This window comes from Oryx dammah, unplaced genomic scaffold (genome assembly GCF_014754425.2).
Source record: "Oryx dammah isolate SB20612 unplaced genomic scaffold, SCBI_Odam_1.1 HiC_scaffold_28, whole genome shotgun sequence".
Classification (NCBI taxonomy): domain Eukaryota; kingdom Metazoa; phylum Chordata; class Mammalia; order Artiodactyla; family Bovidae; genus Oryx; species Oryx dammah.
Window position 1 is genome coordinate 15,315,714 of NW_024070212.1, and position 19,481 is coordinate 15,335,194.

General features: G+C 42.1%; 1 protein-coding gene across 2 annotated transcripts in view; it reads left to right on the forward strand.

Moving 5' to 3' along the window:
* Positions 1–10,201, forward strand: part of KCNN3 (potassium calcium-activated channel subfamily N member 3) — a 172,014-nt gene extending 161,813 nt beyond the window's left edge. Inside the window, exons 8-9 of one of the 2 annotated variants that reach the window (XM_040230434.1) lie at positions 1,384–1,629; positions 1,877–10,201. In XM_040230434.1, coding sequence (XP_040086368.1) covers positions 1,384–1,629; positions 1,877–1,909 — 279 coding nt within the window. In that variant the 3' untranslated portion in view covers positions 1,910–10,201. Of the gene's footprint in view, positions 1–1,383 lie in introns of both variants that reach the window. The other variant, XM_040230433.1, reaches the window with a different exon arrangement.
* Positions 10,202–19,481: the final 9,280 nt, after the last annotated feature.

A 19,481-nucleotide genomic window follows, 5' to 3' on the forward strand; every position in this document is an offset into this window, starting at 1 on the left:
GCTTGAGTGAACGGGCCTCTCCTGGAGATAAGGAGCACTGGCAGAGAACAGAGGTAGAACGGAAGATGGCGCACTAGGCGTGAGTTGCATTTGTTTAGCACTCTGCTGACCTGGTTTAGAAGACAAGTTTATTCCTCTCAAGTTGTATTTGCAGTTCCCTGGAGGTACTCCATCTTTGCTCTTCTGCTCTCACGACCTTGTTCAGGGTTCATTCACAAAAACTTCCTGAGCACCTGCTCTCCAGAGGCGGGCCCTGGGCTGGGCCCCCACGGGACTCTTCTCTCCTTTTCTTCAGCCACTCAGGTCTCAGCGGGAAACACTGGGAAATCTTCTAGTTATATGGAAATAACTTGTGGTGCAAGAGGTCTTCTCTCATCAGTTAAACTTTTACGTTGGCTGAAGAATGGAAGGGCAGAGGTTTTCCCAAGACAGCACTTCATTCATCCACTAGTCCTACCAACAGCTTTTGGTGCTGACCACGTGCAACAGACCCCCTTGCTAGGCACATCTGTGAATATTTATTCATCAAAAAATGTTAGCTGAGCATCTCGTATGTGCCAGATACTATTTTTCAGTCCTTGGGACACGTCAGTGAACACAACAGGCAAAGGTCTCTGCCCTGGAGGGGATTTCCTTCTAGTGGGAGAGGGCAGACAGCAACAACATGCAAAAGAAACAGCAGATAGTTAGTGTATTAGGAGATAGCATCAAAGAAAGGAAAGCAGTGAGCAGGGTTAGCGGGTCAGGAGTGGAGTGGGGACAAAGTGCTTTATTAACAAGGGCGTGGGGGAGGGGAGGGGATTTTTTTTTTTTAATTGGAGTCTACTTGCTTTACAATGTTGTGTTACTTTCTGCTGTACAGCAATGTGAATCAGTCATATGCATACATCTATCCCCTCCCTTTAGACCCCCCTGCCCCCATCCCATACATGTACTTGAACCCTGGCCTACCAATGATGAGTCTGTTGCATTGTCCACTCCCTGCCTCAGAACCGTCTGTTTAATCAGTAGGTGTCATTGCTGTATGAGCTGAGAGGTTGGATGCAGTAAGAAACAGGACACATTAGGGACTTGTTCTATTTCAGAAGTGCTGTTTTTCCATCCTACCTATTTTCTAATATATATTTTTATAGGTAATATGCATTGTTTTTGTAATAAAACAATAACAACATAAAAAACAGTGTGCCAGGAGCCTCCGTGTCTTTAAGAAAGTAAACGGCTTCTCCACCCTTGACCAGAGCAGACGCCGCTGATGTGGAGGCTGGTCCCTGGAGGGTGGTCTTTCCACTGTCATCTGGCAGAGTATCTCATTTTTCTCATCACAGATTCCCCAGTGATGACCTGTTGTCTTCCCATCTCTCACCTCTCCATCTCCCCAAACAGATGCAGAATGTCATGTATGACTTGATCACAGAACTCAATGATCGGAGCGAAGACCTGGAGAAACAGATCGGCAGCCTGGAGTCTAAGCTGGAGCACCTCACCGCCAGCTTCAATTCCCTACCCCTGCTCATCGCCGACACCTTGCGCCAGCAGCAGCAGCAGCTCCTGTCTGCCCTCATGGAGGCCCGGGGCGTCAGCGTGGCGGTGGGCACCACCCACACCCCACTCTCCGACAGCCCGATCGGGGTCAGCTCCACCTCCTTCCCGACCCCATACACAAGTTCAAGCAGTTGCTAAATAAAACTCCCCACTCCAGAAGCATTACCCATAGGTCTTAAGATGCAAATCAACTCTCTCCTGGTCACTTTGCCATCAAGGAACATTTCAGACCAGGGATCGTAAAGAAGAGACACCGAGCTAATTAACTAACTCATGTTCATTCAGCGTGCTTGGTTTGATATGCCTTGAAACCAGAAATCTAATCTCTGTTTAGGTGCCTCTACTTGGGAGCAGGAAGAGGAGATGACAGGAAGCGACGCCTCTGGCAGGGCCCTTGCTGCAGAGTTGGTGGAGAGCAGAAATCCACGTTCAATCTCAGGTCTTCACGTGGGGAGGGGTGGGGGGTCAGATGCACTGAAGTAGCCAACAGTGAAGCCAGCCTGGAGGTGGGTCCCGCTGGGGGGAGGGTGTGGTATCAGGCTTGGGAGATGGGTTCCTCACCCCTGGGGTCCTCCAGCCCACTGCTTTCCTTTCCTTTTGTCTAAGGAAGCCCCCAGAGGACAAAAGTAAGAGAGAGCTGTCCACAGCTTGCCAAAATAGATGTTCTTTCCTCCCATCCCTTACACAGTCATACAATTTAGACTGAGAGAAAAATTGATGAATAAAAAGCCAGACTCTCCATTCAATATTAATACTCATATAAACCCATGTATTTGCAAGCGTGTGCATGCACACACAAACACACACACACACACACATCCCACATTCAACCCAGGTCTTTTCTTGTTTGCACTTGACCCAAGTAAAGAGGGACCTGGTACCTTACTCTGCACACAGTAGGCACTCTCTAAATGCACACTGAGTTGGTCTGAATCTGGATGTGGGTGCTGTCAGTTCAGCGGGTTTGCCAGCGTTGCCACATTCTGAGCCTCACTGAAGACGCAGATCCCTTCAAATACAAAACAGGGTACACCATGCTTGCTCTGAGATGAATGACAAGCCAAAATTGGCATTCTGGAGAGATAAGCAGCCTTCTAAAAATAACAGCTTCTGCAGAGTTTTTTATCTTGTATCCAAACAAGCTGTGTTCCACAGGAGTGCATGATCAGGTGTATGGATATGAGGGCAGGGGAAGAGGGTCTGTGCACGCATGCACACACATGTGTGAACAGGTGCAACCCCAGGACACCTTCGTGAATAGAAGTATTGTCTGGGGGTTTGTTCAGTGATATTTATCCAGTAACAGTTTTCCAGCCCCAGATGTTAAGAGCACACATGTGTCAAGGGTCTCACATGAGAGCTGGGAGGAGAAGTGAGGATGAGGGACCCAGGTAGTCCCTTCTATGTGACCTAAAACCACATCAGAGTGCAAGGTTTTGAAGATAAAGGGAGCCCTTAGGGAACATTGTGGGTAAGATAAGGTGACACAGATTTGTCAGTAGCCTATTCCTATTGTGCCACGTTTATCTCAGTGCAAAAATTATTGTAATACTTCTCCAACTTCAAGAGGCTTCCGAAACATCCAGATCCAGTGTATGACAGGAATTGTGAGGACAGGGCATCCGGGTGCAAGATATTTTTCTCCTACCACCATCTAACTATACATAATGCTTGTGATGTGAAAACCATCCAACTGCTCATCACATTTCTCATTCCAAGGTCTCTGCTTGTGGGGACTTAAATGATACCATAGGGAATGTTTCATCTGTTTAGGGTGAAATGAGGGATGTCATCTGTGGTGCGGATAATTGTCCTGTGGGGTATCACAGGACATCATCCCCTTTCTGAAAGCAGAGTCTAGCTGTGGAGACTTCTACAGCTCTGGGCCTGGTCTTCTAAGGACAAGGGAATAATCAGACAGCAAAAGGTAGACAACCCTAGAAAGGCCACTCTTTCAAAAAGATCTGGTCTCTTGTTAAATTTCTTCTTTTATCTTTTTTTTTTATTGCTATTGCTCTTCCCTTGATGGCCTCATTTTTATCTCAATAACTCCTTTGAGCATTTTCCTTGGTTGTTTTGTATACCATAGATGCCACACTTACTGCTGGCTTTTTTTTTACTTGTTATTTTACCTACTGATTATCTAAAAGATCCGTATCTTTTTTATGTCCCAAGAATGGTGCTCCTATTTTCAGTGACAGCTGAAAGTATAAACAGACAGATAAGCAGATGAAATAACCATATGTTTTCTTTGTGGCATTAGTTCATGTCACGGTGTGAAAAGCACTGACAGGTCAACCTGAGCATGCCAGTCTCAATCATCTAAACTGCAGCCCTCAATTCTTAATTCCTAGTCACTCTTCCCATTCCCCAGGTAGCCCTATGATGTGTGTGTGTGTGCACACGTGCACATGTGCATATGTAGGGATGTAATTTGAATTTCAAACGGCACGCAAGATTCCACTGCTACTCCTCCTGCCAAAAAGGATGTGCAGACTGTCACTGACCCATTGTTGTCAATGGGTGGCTCTTCTTTAACCCATCACTAATACTGTTCACTTGGGTAAATCCTAATGACCAAGCTAACAACACTAGCAAAGAGAGTGGCTGGAGATACTTTCAGTAACAGCAGTCACTGGTATCCTAGAAACACACAGGTGTTTGTAGTGTGACTAGACCTATTGGTAGTGCAATAGCTAAGTATGGTTTTTCTCCTGGGGAAAAGAGTATTTACTCTTCAAAAAAAGAAAATGATTGAATTCGCATGTTGACCCTCCAGTGGTAAATGGGACGCTGCTTCTCTGCGCTATTTCAGCTTTAGGTGAGGAAGTTACCCATTCTCCTGCAAGTACAATCAACCTTTGATGACTTAGGTATCGATTATCCAGGATGTCACCCACCCGTTTCCTTCCTACAGCCCTTCTTTTGGCTACGTCCACTGTGCCTCAGCATCACAGTCAGATGGGAAAGGGGGCCGGGTGGGTTTTCGTGTTACACCTTCTTGTCCTGTAATTTCAAGTTTGGTGGTAGAGGAGATTTAATTATCTACTCAAGAGTTGGCTATATGAAAAAAAATTAATTACGGTAACCCCACTCCAGTACTGAACTGATTGAGTTCTTCCCCCTCCTGGAAGTCAGACCCAGTGGCCAAGCCCCTCCTATAATCTTTTTGTTAACTCTGTGTCAGATCAAAGTATACTCTGATATTCCCTAAAATATCTAGACACTTGAATTAAAAATATAGAGCCACCCTCTCATTGCTTAAGCCATATTATAGCTTCATGTACTGTAAAGGCAGGGATGTATATGATTACTTAAGACCACTAATCTCAGTGGGATTTCAGGACAGAACATCAGTTGGTAAGTTATACCAGACTAGGGGCTCACCCCTCCTTAGATTGAAGTCCAAATAAAAATCTGCATCATTGGATCAAAGGCCACGTATGTGTGATCATCATCAATAAATGATCATAAAGTGTCTATGAGCTGCTCTTGCCATCCTCATAATATGTAACTTCATGACATCATATCTCTAGAAAGGTTTAATAGAATGCAAAAGAGCAAGAGGGGTAAGGCCTTGAATCACCACTAACTTCTGACCTCAGCAAGTACCAGTGGTGTAACTATAATCTTGTAAGTGAGAGGGTATAGAAAATGTATTCACAAGTAAATTCTAAAGTGTTGAGCAAGTGCAAACTGTTGTTGTATATTAAAGGCTGGGAAGAAACAATATTGAAGAAATAATGATTTTAATACATTTAGGGCTTTCCCCTTTGATATTTTATAATTTCTTATGAATAAATCCTGATGGAAGAGAATAAATCTAGAGATACAGAATCAGAATAAATAAAAATCTAACACTGGATCCACATCTTTGGCCAATGAATATAACCACCTCAGACCTCAATTTCTCTATACTTAAAATGAAGATAACAATTAATATTCTTAAGTGTGAAGTATTCAGTAGATTTTAAAATGGAATCACTCTTGTCAACAACACCAGCCCAAACCAACTCTGTCTAGTCCACACTTTGGTGTTGCCTCAGAGTGTACTCAGTAGTTACCAAAAAGTAATTCTTACATATTGACCTATGTGAAATTAGCAGGGAGAGAAGCATGGGATTAGCACATAGTCCCAAGACCTCTCTCCTCCTTCAGAGTGTACCTCATCAAACAGTGCACCCCAAGTTAAGAATCAGTGTTTCATTCCAGAACCCATGACGTTGCTACCATCACAGTACCAGATTGAGACACTGTGAAGTCATTGCACTACCAGTAGGTTACTGCTCTTTTAAAGTTACTGCTTTTAAATCGTAAAATATATCCCCAGTTCTGCGGTCATCCCACTTCCCTAGATGCTGCTTAGAAGCAGATGAAGGCTCTGTAAGTCATCATTTTGCTGCCCCTATTGACCCTGCACGCGTTCGGTTTCAGTACCTTAGACAGCTACCTGATGGCTTCCTGGTAGGCGGGAACAGCCTCTTCCCTTCCCATCCTTCCGCTACAGTGGTTGGCTTAATGACACCCTGGACAGTATCCCTTCCTTCTCTACTGCCGCCAAAGTAAACATTGTGGGAACAGGATCACTGATACCACTAAGAAAGGAATGTTACAGGGATAACAATATTAAGTGTCTGCCTCTGGTGGTAGAATATAGGTGAGTTGCTCTTCATCCTGAAAGCTTGTGCCAAGCTGCATGAATAGAAATTAACACTAAACTCCTGTCAGACAAGTAATAAGTAGATTTTTACTAAAATAGACTGAAGCTTATTAAAAAGTTCTCAGTGGAATGGTATAGAAATATATACAGATAGAGGAAAAAAATAACTGTGATCTTTTTCCTTACACCATTACTGGAAATGCCCAAATATGAACTGGAGTTCCCTCTGAACAAAACCATTATCAAATCGTCAACGTATGACCTCCAAATCTAGGTGCCAAGTGCCCTGCCACAGTTGTTTACACACCTGAGAAATATGTTCTGGAAGCTGTACTTTTGGGCTTGGACCATGTGTTGAGACAAACCAAACAGATGTTGTGACCAACCAAGCTGATGGAGGAAAAGCACAAAATTCAATACCAACCTATAGTTCAGATCCCAAAGAGATGCTGAATTTATAGCCAAAAAAAATTTTTTTTGACAAATATCAATCTGATCGGAACAGCCAACGTGAAAGGTCACAGAAGGACAGGAAATAAACAACATTCTCCAGCTGTATCATATCGTCTCAGTTTTTGAACCTCAACCAGGACTGATCTACCTTCATCAGACACACCTTTTAATGGCGCAACAACTCAATGTTGGTCCCAGACTCTCCATTCTGCACTGACCGGAAGAGAACACAGAAGAGAGCAGCAGGATGTCAATGGAGGAAAGATATCCATGGCGAACTCAGAAACTGATGTGTTTATATTCAGAATCAGATGAGCTTCAATATGAATTTGCATCTTGCCTCTGTACTGCTTGCTATTTTTTAATGATAGGAGAAAGTATAACAGTTTATTTTAAATATGAAATATATTGCTATATTATAAAATATATTGTAACTTTCAATTAACATTTTGTATCAAACTAGTCTTTAGCAGGTACAGTGTCAACCTGCTCTCCCAACGACTGTTTCTGAGTACACATCACTGTTAGTGACTGCCTGACACCCAGACCAAGGGTCCTCAGCCTACTGAACTGCCATATTCTAATTCTCTGAGACCTGACTAATAGAGATAAAAGAACGCTATACCCCACTTAGAAGACTAATTCTACCCTAAATTCTTTCAAGCCATTTCAGAAGAGATTTTAAAAGCCATCACTCCTTTAGTAGCTGTGCAAAGCCAGTTTAATTAAAGGGCAGGCTCTTTCTATCTAAATGCAAAGGCCCTATTACATAAATGATTTGTCTCAAACTCAGCCAATCAGTTTTTCCTTTGGCAATGGCAGAATGGGGCATAAGGAAGGGTCTTGTTCTCCTGTGACACAAAAGATTCAGACTCCTAGGCAATGTAAGTTTCTCTGTGTCAGAGTATAACTGGGATTGGAATTGCATTTCCCTAGGGGCTCAGTGAGAGCCCAGTGGGCAGTTATGCCTTTCTGAGTCGGCTCCAGGACTCAGAATGCAGGAGCCAGGTTTCCACACATTTAAACCACAACATGGATCACAGCTCCTAAGGGGATGAAGGGAGGAGGCAGGACATGCAAAGAGCTGGGCTTCCTTTTCTGCTAGTTTGGCTGGGAGGAAAGAAAGAGTTTCCATCAAGATGTTTTCCTTTATCAGCAAAACTGTGACAAATTTTCTACTTCAGCAACTACGATATCGATGTCCTTCCTTCTCTGATAGAGCAGTTGAGACACATGTGTAAAATTTCTCACTTCCTTCCTTTGGCCATGGGACTATTTGTAGATGAAAACGGGATGCATTTGGTCATAGAATGAAGGTTCCCTGGAATCAGTGGCCTCCTCCCGAGGAGGACCCTTGCTTGTTATCACATTGGTAAAATATTGCACAGGTGCACACCAAGAAGCATCAGGATAGATTCTTCAACTGAGTGTATCTCTTCCCTTCACAATCTCTGAAAATTCACACAGATGTACTGATAGTGCAAAACAGTAGGTTTTCTCCTGGGAAAAAGGCTGGAATCCTCTCACACTTCCATTTTATTTGAGCTTAAATATAGATAAGGCTGGGGGCTCAATGATGTTATTCATGCCATTCGAAAGAGAAATATCTAAATGCCCAGCTTCAATCGGCTCATGTGGCTGAGAGCTAACTTGGAGACATATTTCATTTTTATTCATTAAGCCTTTTATTTTGTATTGGAGTATAGCCGATTAACCGTGCTGTGATAGTTTCAGGTGGACAGCAAAGGGACTCGGCCACACATATACATGTACCCCTTCTCCTCCAAACTTGCTCCCATCCAGTTTCCCACATAACATTGAGCGGAGTTCCCTGTGCTATACAATTTGTCCTTGTTAGTTATCCATGTTAAATATAGCCGTGTGTACCTGAACACACACTGTATTTTTATTGAGCTGAATTCTCTCAGTCTCTATACTGGTCCTCAGTTACATGTTTGGCTGAGCTCCATTAAAGCCATCAGAACTCCAGGGCACCTGTTTTTAGCAAGTTACTCACTTGGTAATGGAAATTAGTTTATTCTCAATTTTATAATTGACTGATGAATGTACTGGTGGTAATTTATTTGTCTCATAACACTTTTCTGCTACTAAATAGAACTGTCTCTTTTGGCTTTTCCTTCTAGCTGTTCTCAGACGAAGACTTCTACGTTTATAGAGAGTGTTCTGATTTTTCTACTCAAAGTTGTTATTCCATCTAGAATTAAGAAAACCAATACAAATTCCTGATTTGGGGAAAATGGGACCTTTGGACAGTAATTCAGGCATGTAGTTATATGCTGACAGTTGTAAGTCAAAGTGTGGTCCACAGATCGGCAGCATTAGTATCACTTGGGAACTCGTTAGAAATGCAGAATCTTGGGCCCCATCCCAGACCTACTTTATCATATTAGGCATTTAACAAGGTCCCCATGTGGTATACATATTAATTGTAAGCACTGTCCTGACCACACAGCAATGGTAAATAACATTATTGCTATTCAGAAAATCAAACTATTTCTTCCTTGACCCTCATGTATAGAATTATTTGATGAAGTAAAGGTCCCATATGATCATAAAAACAAATGCACCTTAAAATTCTTCTTGAGGTCAGATAGCTCAAGTGGTATATACAAAGAAGCAGTCTTTTCCCAGTCTTATTTTAAAAGGACTCGCTTCCTAGCCATGAGCCATCTCAAAACACCTTTTTAAGATTTTTGTTTTAGCGAATGCTGGCAGGGCCATCAGAATATCAGGTGGTTCCTCGGGCCAGGTCCCCTGGAAGGCCACCTGGCTCCCTGCTCAGCATAATGCAGAAATAGCTGCATCTGTGTTCCTCCCTTGAGAAACTCAGCATCCCACCAGTGGGAACTCTTCCTCCTAGAGGAAACTAGCAAGAGAAGTTAGTATAACCCTCTAGAAACATTCCTAATCTCTCTTTAAACCAAGTCTCTTATTCATTACACCAACCTGACACTCCGAGGTAAGCAAGGAAAGATGTGAATTGTGATATTGGCGCCATAAATTGATATGTACCCAGAAACAGTTATGTTCCGAATTAATGGCTTTAACCTGTTCATTGTAAAAAGTGCCTTGGACTTCAATCTAAAGAGGTCAGTATAAATATATGTGTGTGTGTGACATATGTAGGCAAATATTTACATATTTATACATACATAGGTGCACACACATATACCCTGCACATTCATATATAACATATACATACATATATAAATGCTTCGTAATATATCATATTGCTATTTGCAGCTCCATTTCTTGTGTCTGGTCCTATGTTTATTTGTTTAGTGAGACCTTTACATAGAGAGGTTCTATCCAGGACATTGATGTATTTTTTTGTTTGTTTTTTACTTTTTATTAAAAAGGTAAAGGATATAAAAAGTCAAGTGCCTGAAGGTTTTGAATGGAACTGTGGTCAACTTTCTCAGGTCGCCAAAAAGGAAATTGAATTTGCTTTCAGGAACCATTTTTCTGTTTCAGTGGCTTGTTGTTCTCCCTCTGCAGGACTGCCTAAGTAAAAGTGGTTACAGTGATTTTGTAATTTCATTATAATCCATTTTAACAGCAAACCTTTTGATCACTCTCGTGCCAAGTTCTCTTCACACAGCAGCATCAGAAGGTTCTGGTCTTTATGAGCTAGGCACGGTTTTGTTGTCATCTGAAAGACTAAATTGTAGGAGATGGGGCTCAAATACTGCTTGGGTTTCGCAGGTACCTCAGAGGTAAAAATTCTGCCTGCCACAAGACATGGGCTAGATCCCTGGGTCAGGAAGATCTCCTAGAGAAGGAAACGGTAACCTACTCCAGTATTCTTGCCTGGGAAGTCCCATCAACAGAGGAGCCTGGTGGGTTACAGTCTGTGGGTCACAAAAAAAAAGGTTGGACATGACTTAGCAACTAACCAAACAAATATTGCTTCCATTTAGTAGCACTCATAGAAGGACAAGTAGGAATTTCTCTCCCTGAACCAGGTGAGACTCTAAGATGGCCAGCCAAGGGACCCCAGTGAACTTTCTAGAGCTCCTGCTCCCTGCCTTTCTACAATAATACAATCATCTGTATCGATCAGCCTGTCTACCAAAGGTCATCTCCTTCTATGGTGTGATAGCTTTTAAGGGACCCGCCTCTCTGGTTAGAAGCTCTCCAGAGTCCCAGGCAGAGTCCCATGGTTTCCACGGCTCTGTTCATGAACTCAAGGAAACACTTTACTTCTTCACATCAACTAAATCTTCTCTCCATTTCCCTGCCCAAGTGCCAATGCCCTCATGACAGCCAGGGCCAGGCCAGGGAGGTAATGCCCATTCACGGTGTCAATCAGAAGAGACACTTCGAAATATCAGAGGGGCCCAGAAGGACAACCAGTCTCTCCAGGTGTCCCACGGCTACAGCCACATTTGTGGAATTGTCATTAAGAAGGCTTGGCAGGACTTCCCTAGTGGCTCAGTGGTAAAGAATCCGCCTTGTAGTATGGGGCACGTGGGTTTTAGCCCTGGAATATTCCACTTGCGTGTGCTACAACTAAGACCCGATGCACACAGTCAAGTTAATTAATTTTTTTAAAAGGCTTGGCAAACCAAGTTCCCCAAATTGAACTCCCATACCATACTATTCTCCCCATGAACTTTTCTGTAGCTCCAGATAAAAAAGAAGAAAAAAACGCAATTTAGGTGCTTTCAAAACCAGTATCTAATATTTGAGGGTTTTTTCTCTGTTAAAATATTTTCAAAAAATATCTAGCTATATTTCTGTAGCCATTCATTACTTAAAGCTCTTTCCAAAATCCCTTATTGACAAATGCATCCCTTATTGAAGTAATGCATTTACCAACCCAGTGATTACAAAAAAACAATACTTCATACTTAAAAACAATAATAACTTTCATCCAAGGACCTCAAATGTCAATAATTTAGTTATTGCCCTGTGAGGTAGATGACAAATATTATTCCCATTATTCAGATGGGAAAATTGAGCTAGAGAAAAGCAAGCTGCAAATGACTTATCAAAGTCAGGAGTTAAGCTGAAAATACAACCTAAGACTTTTCAGCACATTTGGGAAAGAACGGAAATTAACGGCTCGAATTCTATTGCTGGCCACCTTTGTGAAGAAGACCAAGAATGTATGTCAACCACCTGCCTAGACCCAGGCTTGGAATGTAAATGGTGGGTGGGTTTGGAGGTCTGGGTGGGAGACAACATCTCTTTCTTTGTGCAAAGTGTGAGAGTTGTGCCACTGAGGGTGAGCTGAGTCCATGGCCTTCGCCACTTCCTCTTGAACTGAAGCTAGAGAGAAGGGGCATTTAAAAAATGTTCTGGTAAATGCTGATACAATATGATGGCATTAAATAAAAACAAGAAGGGAATTGACTCAAACACAAAACCAAAAGCGCAAGCGGCTGATTTCCTTTAATTTTATCTTCTTCCTTCCCTGTGTCTGCAGTTGTGAAAACAGGAATTTTTAAAGGAGGAAATCTTAATTTAGATTGGAAACAGAGCCCCCTGGAAAAAGTTGCCTCTTTAATCAAGGTCAGCATTGCCTGAGTGTTGATGGCGGTGCCTGACTCAAGAGATTGGCCCTGCCAAGAAGCGAACATGTGAACGGGTTTAGTATCTAACCCAGTTTTAACAACGTTGGGGAGAAAGTGAGAACTGTGCCGGAGGTAAGCGACTGTTATCAATGAGGATGTATAGACACACTGATGTGTGATAAAGTACGCTTGCAGCTATGTTCAAATAAAGGATCAGGCAGTTACACAGTACGGTGATTCCATTTATCTGAGCAGAGGTTCTCAGTCTTGGTTTCACACTAGAAGCACCTCAGAAGCTTTTGAAAACATTCAAGCCAGTGCCCCTGAGACCTGAGATTCAGAAGGCAGAGTCTGGGGTGGTGCCCGGGGAGTTTCCCTGAAGCCCCCAGGGGGTCTAAAGGGCTCTCAGAGTTGAAGGCTGATCCAGAGCTTGCTGAAGTGAGACCCCCCTCAGGTATCCAGCCTGGCCAGTGGCGCCCCCCTGGGGATCTCTATCCTCCCGAGTTGGCAAGGAGCCATTGGGGAGGGGGCAGAAAGGGCGAGATTTGTATTAAGATGGGGATTTGCTTAAAGCTCCGTTCCTTTCATCCTGCCCTCGTTTCTTTCCAGTTCTGGACCCATGAACCTGTGCTAATTTGCATTCAACTCTACACATATTGGCAAACAATGCTGCCAGGCTATTATTCACTCAGTATTTCTCTGCCTGGCTGCTGCAGCCTTCTGCTTTCTCCTGACACACAGTCTGTCTGGGGCATAATATCTTTCTTTGGCCTTAGGTCTCTACGAGGATTCGGGGAGGGCCATCCCAACATTTTTCATTAGGCAAAAAAGATTAAACTTGAAAATAACACGTTGCCCTTGCTAGCAGATGTCTCATTAAACCTAACACAAAAACAGGGTAAACCTGCCGTGTGACACTCATGGATCCTTTCCTAACTATATTTAACCATTAAATAAAATGACTTCTATCTTAAAGAAAACTTGATCCGTTATTACATTATGCATAGCTATGAAAACCTGGGGAAAGGGACATTGGAACCCCAAAGTGGGCCCAGTTCTCAGAACGGGGCAATCCTGCTAAATACGGGGCCCTCTGAGTAAGACTGCCCCCTGCAGGTAAGACAGGAATACAGCAACCAAGGGACTAGAAAAACTACACAGGCATCCGGGAAATTTGTGTCATGTCCCATACCTGACACACAGGAAGTGGAGGGGCAAGAGCCGTGATTGGCTCAAAATCAAACAGAGAACTTCTGCCTAATTGGGCAGAAACTGAACTGGAACGCTGCCACCCCATGTTGAGAATGCCTTCTGTGCCGGTGTGGAAAGCTGAGGCCTGCCCAGAGCCTCACCACATTCTTCCTAGATTCATCCTCCTAGTCAGTTATCAATTTTGCAAATGTTAGTAAAAATAAAATGCCCGGCTTCCCCCTACACATACATGTTCACACACACACGTAGTAAAAATAAAATGCCCTGCTTCCCCCTACACATACATATTCACACACACACACACACACACACACACACACACACCATATTATCAGTCTCTCACTGAAAACAAAGATTTGCATATTGTGACTGGCTAAATTAATTCATCATGTATTTCATATTCCAGAGACGTTGATCATTTTCAATGTTATCTGCCTTTAGTTCAGAGAATTTCGAGCTAATACTTGCAAATCTACAAGAACCCCCACTGGTTAGGAGACATTAAATTAGATTATTAAAATGATGCAATTTTATATCCAGAATTACAGTGGATTATGCTAATAGTGGTCAAGGTTATTAATCTTTATTCCAGTCACTACTGCAAATAGTACATGAACATTAGCCCAAATTAGCTTGATCTTTTTTTTGTAGCATGAATTTCAAATTTACACATTATTTTTTTCCGGGGACAAGTCACATTTAATAGCATGTCTTAAAATGCAATCCTGTCCCCTAGAAAACCAAAGGTGGAAAACATGAGTGCAATATGTTACTGCTGCCTACAGGCCATTTCCTCTCTGCTTAGGTAAAGCTTCTTTCCAAATCTGTTCTACCTCCTACTTTCCAACACTGGGGTATCACTTAAAAGCCATCAAGTATCTCTCAAGAAAGAATACATATAGCAGTAGGGCACCCACACCCCAGTCACTCATCACGGGAAATGCCAGGTCTTCTGTGAGCTCCTGTACACCGTGATTCAATTGCCCTTTCTTCTAACACCCTCCTCACCTCCCACCTCTTGGAATGAGAAGGTAGATACATAGCTCTGCCTGAACATCAGAAATTAGGAATCCTAACAGATTTAAGATTTCCTAGGGAATTGTTTCCCTCGGGATGACAATGCAATGTTTACTTGACTCAGAAATTCGGGAAGCTAAAATCCTGTTTGGTTTTGGTTCAGATGAGAAAATAATCATCTAGTATTGCCTGAACAAGAGGGGCTGACGTCTTCGGTTCTCTTTGAGAAAAGCGGTGAAAGAAAACTACAGAGGACAGTATTTATTACCTCCAGGACATCCATTCCCTCCAGTTCTCCAGCCCATGGCACATGGATTTTAATTTGGTGAATACACCCTTGCCTATCTCCACTATGCATTTGGGTAGAAGTAATTCTTTTTCCAGACCCATGGAAGACCAAGGCAGGCTAGGGCAATTAGAGGAACTCATCACCCTCCCCAAAGATGGGCACATGGCCCAAATTAAGCCAATATGAGCAAATGAGTCTCAGAGTGAGGGCTTAAGCAGAAGCTATCAGAAAAAACAAACAAGCAAACAGTCTTCCCCAGGAAGGTGCGGTGTACAGATTTCGTCAGGAACTGATGTCCCCTTTTGTTTCATGAGGGAAGAGGCTGGGCTTGTCAGGGGCCAACACATGGAACATGAAGCCAAAACCACAGAAGGTAGAGAGGAGAGGAAGAGAGAAATGGGGGCCTTGGAGCCAACAGCCTTGGAGCCACTGACTTCTAATTACCTGAGCTGGTAACTTTGCTTTATGATGAAGTTTGCAGGTTTATGATGAAGTTTGAGGGATTTTCAGCCACATTCAATGTAAAGAGTCCTTGTGGAGAAGAACCAATCTTCAGTGCACTTCTGATTCCCCAGAGGAATAACCAGATGAGAATTAAATGGAAATGCTTATTCAGTACTTCTGACATTTAAAAAGTTTCAGTTCAGTTCAGTTGCTCAGTCGTGTCGGACTCTTTGCGACCCCATGAATTGCAGCACGCCAGGCCTCCCTGTCCATCACCAACTCCTGGAGTTCACTCAGACTCACGTCCATCGAGTCAGTGATGCCATCCAGCCATCTCATCCTCTGTCGTCCCCTTCTCCTCCTGCCCCCAATCCCTCCCAGCATCAGAGTCTTTTCCAATGAGTCAACTCTTCTCATGAGGTGGCCAAAGTACTGGAGTTTCAGCTTTAGCATCAGTCCTTCCAAAGAAATCCCAGGGCTGATCTCCTTACAGTCCAAGGGACTCTCAAGAGTCTTCTCCAACACCACAGTTCAAAAGCATCAATTCTTTGGCACTCAGCCTTCTTCAGAGTCCAACTCTCACATCCATACATGACCACAGGAAAAACCATAGCCTTGCCTAGACGGACCTTAGTCGGCAAAGTAATGTCTCTGCTTTTGAATATGCTATCTAGGTTGGTCATAACTTTTCTTCCAAGGAGTAAGCGTCTTTTAATTTCGTGGCTGCAGTCACCATCTGCAGTGATTTTGGAGCCCCCCAAAATAAAGTCTGACGCTGTTTCCACTGTTTCCCCATCTATTTCCCATGAAGTGATGGGATGGGATGCCATGATCTTAAAAAGTTTAAAACACAAAAACTAAATAGGATAACAAGAAAATTAGAAAATGCTAAAATTGACTCTAGAGTATACCTTGACCAGGGTATAAGGGTGATGGAAGAAGAAAAGATACAGAATGAGATCCCGTTCCATGAATCAGCCAGGTATTCACAAAAAGAAGAGACTAAACCAGACCGTGATTCATCAGTCAGGTCAGGGAGGGGAGTGCAGTAAAAGTGACCTGGGTTATCACTTGGAAGGAAGGTAAATATCGATAACTTCAGAGTTAGACCATTAAAATTATAAGTTATACAGTTGAAACAGAGTCTGTAACTTCCAAATTAGTAGAGGTGGAAAAGCTGAGGGGGAAAAATCAATTCAAAAGGAGGAAAAACATATAAAAGATGGAACAAATTGAAAGGACAAGGGACTTCCCTGGTGGTCCAGAGGCTAAGACTGCACTCCTGGTACAGGGAGCCCCGGTTCAATCCCTGGTCGGAGAACTAGATCCCACAAGCTGCAAATAAGAGTTTGCATGTTGCAACTAAAAGGTCCTGCATGCCGCAACAAAGGTCGAAGTTCCCACAACTAAGACCTGGCTCAGCCAAATAAATAGATAAGTATTTTTAAAAGGACAAAACAAAATGGGATGAACATATCCAACTATTTCCATAATCACGACAAAATAACAGACTAAATGCTCTAGGCAATAGAAAAGGATTGTCAGACCCAATGTTTTCAATCACCCAGATATCAGTAAATGCTATTTATAAGGGATGCATCTAAAACGTAAAGACAAATTGAACATACAAATTTTAAAAGCTACACCAAGTATATTCTAACCAAAACAAAGTGGTGCAACTATATAAATATCATGGGGAAATATAATTTAATGTAAAAAGCATTGAGTTCACCAAGAAACTATAACAATTCTGAATTTATATATTTAGTCATTTGGCCCCAAAATACATAAAGCAAACATTTGTGGAACTACAGCAAAACACAGACAAGCCCACAATTATAGTGAGAAAATTTAACACATCTCTCTGAGTAAGGGTAGATCAAACAGGCAAAAAAAATCTGAAAGGATATTGAAAATGTGAATGACTTAATAATCATAAAATTATACCTTTTCTTAGTACATGCAACATTAATGAAAATCAACCATTTAATGAGCCATAAACACATTTTAAAGGACTGGTACCATACAAACAGGGGGCTTTCCCACTGGCTCAGCAGTAAAGAATTTGCCTTTAGTGCAGGAGATACGGGTTCAATCCCTGGATCGGGAAGATACCCTGGAGGAGGGCATGGCAACTCACTCCAGTATTCTTACCTGGTGAGTCCCATGGAGAGAGGAGCCTGGCAGACTGCAATCCGTAGGGTGGCAAAGGCTCGAACACAACTGAGGTGGCTGAACACGCACACACGCACCATACAAACATTCCCTGAGTACAATGTAATATATACTAAAAGTCAGTAAAAAAAAAAATTCTAACCAAAAGAATGTCCTTTGGAAATTAAGAAGCATACTTATGAATAATTCATGAGTCAAAAAATAAATCATAATAGAAATTTTCAAATATGTAAAACAGAACTTTAATGAAAATACATTTCAAAATTAGTTGAATGCCATTTTATTAAAGGCAGAATGAACAAATAGAGACAAGAGCAGAAATTAAGTAGAAAATAAATATATATTAGATAAGACTTTTAAGAATCCAAAAGTTGATCCTGTGAAAAAACAATTAAAATTGATAAACCTCTAGCAAGATTGAACAAAAAGAGTCAGAGAAGGAAGGGAAGAGCAGGAGAGAGAGAGAGAAAACAAAACAATCTTAGGAATGATGCTTAGGAATAATCACTGAAAAGATCATAGGAGGCTATCTGGAAATAAATAGATTTGTATAAAAAAATCTACTTACCAAACTTGACTCAAAAAATAGTTAAAAAATAGAATAATCATAAAATCATTAAAAATAAGTAAGTAAATGGTTCAGATTTTCCCACAAAGAAAATGCCTAGCCTGGATGATTTTGGTAGCAAATTCTATCTAATATTCAAGAAGCAAAATAATTCCAATCTTAATACACTTTTTCCAAAGCATAACAAAAAAAAAGGGCTGTTCTCCAATTCATTTTATGAGGCTAGCATAGCATTGATATCAGAACCATAAGGACAGTACAGGAATGGAAAACTATAGACCAGTTTTATTTATGACTTTAGATGCAAAGTCATAAACATACTATCATCAAACTAAACATACTATTATCAAACTAAATCTAGAAATAAATGGGGGGGGAATACATCATAATTAAATTGTTTGTCCCCAAAATGTTTGTTTAATATTAGAAAAATAATGAAATTTGCCATATTAATAGATCAAAGGATAAAGATCATTTAATTATAATAGATTTTAAAAGAAATTAATTAGGGACTTTCCTGGTGGCCCAGTGGCCAAGACTCTACCCTTCCAATGCAGAGGGCTCCCAGGTTTGATCCCTGGTCAGGGAACTAGATCCCACCTGCTGCAACTGAGAATTCACATACCACAAGTAAGAGTTCGTGTTGCTTATTGTTGTTTTGGTCACTAAGTTGTGTCCTGCTCTTTTGGGACCCCGTGGACTCTAGCCTACCAAGCTTCTCTGTCCATGAGATTTCCTGGGCAGAAATACTAGAGTTGCCAGGTCCTTCTCCAGGGGATCTTTCTGAACCTGCATCTCCTACGTATGGCAGGCAGATTCTTTACCACTGAGGCACCAGGGAAGCCCTAAGGATTCGCATGCCACAACTAAAAAGATCCTGCATGCTGCTGCTAAAAGATCCCAAGGCCCTGGGCACAGCCTAGTAAATAAATAAATAAGCGTTTTAAAATAAATAGTAACTTTAAAAGAAATTAATTAATATCAACATTGGTTAATTAAAAACAAAACACTGAGAAAATTAGGCATGGGTTTGAGCAAATTCTGGGAGATGGTGAAGGATACGGGAGCCTGGTGTGCTGTCGTCCATTGGGTCACAAAGAGTCAGACATCATTTAGCAACTGAACAACAGCAATCAGTCCATGATTCATGCCTTCGTATACCCTTCACCTTTTGAGTGTGGGTGGCACTTGTGACTTACTTGTAGCCAATAGAAGATGGCAAAGGTGATAAGATGTCCCTCCCGTGATTATGTCCACCCCTTCCTAGTGGACTGAGAGGTTCTCCTGCTGACTTTGAAGAGGCAAACAGACATGTTGTCAGCTGCCCTTGGAAAGGGTTCTGTGGCAAGGAGCAAGTGGCCTGTCAGACCTGAGGGCAGCCAATAGCGGTAAGAAGTCAGAACTCTCAGTCATGTAAAGGAAAGAATTCTGTCAACAGTCTGAATGAGCTTTGAAAAACGATCCTTCCCCAGTTGAGCCTCCGGATGAGACTGCAGGCTAGCTAGCAAGATTATTTACCCTGTGAGACTCTGTACAAATGACCCAGCTAAGCTGTGGCTGTACCAAGGGTACCCATGGAAA